Raw genomic sequence first — 2568 nt, forward strand, 5'->3', positions numbered from 1 at the left:
GTATGAAGAGATGCACAGGCTGAAAGCAAAGGTAAGAAAAAATGATTGAGGTTGTGTGTGTGAATCCCAGGAGAGCTCCACAGTCAGAGATAACAGTGCAAGGACAGCGAGTTATAAACTTTGGGCAGTTTAATTTGTATTTTCTTCTGTCCACATTGTTCAGTGACTAGCTTTGGTGCCCCTCTGTGATGCAGGAGAGGCTGAGACAGCGGCAGGAGGAGCAGGAGCAGATGGTGAGGGCAGCCTATGCCCAGGCCAGTGAGCAGCTGAAGCGCTTTGATGAACTGAGGGAGCTGAAGCGGCATCAGGAATTCCAAGAGTTGCAAGAAGTAATGGAGAAGAGGTGAGATTACCTCTGGTATCACTACAATTTTATAGCATTTAATCAAAATGAAGTTTAATTCCTCTTCCTGACAATTGTATACTAGTCACTTGTGGTTGGAAATTTCACCTGCTGTTTGTCTTACATTAACTATCCTGTTAGAGTTTGGCTGTCAGAGTAGATGTCTGGGTATTGTTGAGGTTTCAGTGGTTAGAAAAAGGCAACATTTGTGATAGCTAAAGTTCCTGCAGCTTGTTCTAATAGTTTCCTGTGTGTTGGTTTGTGTTTTGTCTCCTGAATGTCTTGAATACAGTTTTTCTGTCTTTATGTGTATTGTAGCTCAAAGGAGGCTCAGGGGCAGCAAGAGAAGTTGAAGGAAGAACACCGACATAGAGCAAAGGTCTGAGACTCTTAAGAATTGTCTTTTATGAAAGACCATGACTTCTGGGTGGGAACTGGAAAGACCAATTGATTTATTTGTATTTTCACAACACTCTGAAGTGGGCATGGATTTTCTGGTGCTGTCCTGGGCACCTGCTGCAGTATGGAAATGCATTAAAGGCACTTATGTCCTAGGAACAGGAAGGCCCTGTAAAGCTGGAGCCATCAGACCAGGAAGATACAACTGGAGTTACTGAGGTATTTTATGACTCTTGTGTCTTTGTCTCCCCAGATATTGAACCTAAAATTGCGTGAGGCAGAGCAGCAGAGGCAGCGCCAGGAAGAGCTGGAACGTTTGCGCAAGGAGGAGGGCCAGGAGAGGCTGCGTCGCCTTTATTCCATCCAGGAGGAACTGCTGCAGCTGAACCAGCAGATTGATCCCAACTACAGGCACAAAGACTTGCCCAGAATCGATCTGTCTGCATACAGCAACCGTGGCAACCAGATCTGTGGACTGGTGTCAGGGCTCATCCGCACCACGAGCGAGGTACGTGCCCTGGAGTTGTGAACTTGGGCTCTCATTCCTTCATAAAGCTCCCTGTAGTTGTCTTCAAAGGCAGCTTGTCATGAGGCCCTTAAATAAGATGTCACAGCAATGTTAGATATTCATCCTATGAAACACCCAGTTTCAAAGGGGAATTCTTTCCTCTGGCACTTCAGCTCTTCTCTTGAAAATGGCTTATCAAAATGCATGAGAACTTCTACAGGAGAAAGATTCAATTTAAATTGCTGTAAACTCTTGGTGCTGTAAAGTTCCCTCTGTGACAGTGGGCTGGTTCATGAATTGTTAAATACTGAACATCTTATGATTCTCCTCTCCTCATGAGCATTTCTGCAGTAGCTGGCTTTCCTTGACATTTTTTCTTTCTAGGATGGGATACAAGTCTTGAAAGATAAAGCGCTAATAGGGCTAATCCTGTGTTCCAGCTTGTCACAGCTGGCTTTCAGCAGAGGGAGCTGTCCAGGCTTTGCACTGGAGTTCACTTGCACTTCTCCAAGTGTATTCTTGACTTTTGTTGTCCAAGATCTTAGGAGATTTAGTCATGGACTCGCATTATTTACCAATATTATGATCAATGTTATGTACAAATAAATGAGATGGGGTTAAAATACATAGTTAGCTCCCAGATTATCTGAAGGCAAATGCTTCAGAGGCTCCTTGTGCTTGCTGATGGCCCTCTGACAGTGGAACCAAAGGTTAATGCTGTGTTACCTCTCATGTTTCTTGGCAGAGAGGGTTCCCAACTCAAGCAGATGTGGCCAGCACTGAACGAGCGCTGCAGGAGATGCGAGGGTTGATATCCAGCATGCAGCAGGAAATCACTGCAGTGTCAGGAATGATTCGTCTCTATGCTGCCATCATTCAGCTCCGCTGGCCCTATGGAAACAAACAAGGGGTATGTGTGTAGCATTATACTTAGGACCTTGTTACTATCCCAGGAGTCTATTAAATGTATTGGAAGCTTGTTTTGTGGTTGAGGTGTGCTGAATTTAAAGTAGCTCAGGATATATTTGAAGGAAAATTGTCATAACCATTATGAACAAAGCAATACCAAGTCATTTATGGTGTGGACTTTTACTTCCTTTATGTTGTCACGGTGATCAAGTTTTATAAAGAGGAAAGTCAGTCAGAAAACTGTTTTGATAATTGTGTTTTACAAGTCATAAAGCAAGTGCTGAGTAGCTTCTTTGTTGCTTGGTAGGCACATCCTCATGGTCTGAGCTATGGGTGGCGCTGGCTTGCACAGATGTTGAATCTGGAGCCTCTGGCAGATGTGACAGCTATGCTGCTTCTGGATTTCCTG

The 2568-nt window shown here is 44.2% G+C and overlaps 1 protein-coding gene across 1 annotated transcript; it reads left to right on the top strand.

Annotated features, from left to right (window-relative positions):
* Positions 1–4: 4 nt before the first annotated feature.
* Positions 5–2565, top strand: LOC120510392 (nucleoporin GLE1-like; the record flags this gene model as incomplete). Its single annotated transcript, XM_039726194.1, has 6 exons — positions 5–31; positions 195–343; positions 662–722; positions 996–1250; positions 1996–2160; positions 2467–2565. Coding segments are annotated over 6 exons (756 nt in total), but the record flags the coding sequence as incomplete, so codon positions are not given.
* Between the last annotated feature and the right edge of the window lie 3 nt (positions 2566–2568).

Source organism: Passer montanus, unplaced genomic scaffold (genome assembly GCF_014805655.1).
Source record: "Passer montanus isolate IOZ18808 unplaced genomic scaffold, ASM1480565v1 scaffold5713, whole genome shotgun sequence".
In the NCBI taxonomy this organism is placed as follows: domain Eukaryota; kingdom Metazoa; phylum Chordata; class Aves; order Passeriformes; family Passeridae; genus Passer; species Passer montanus.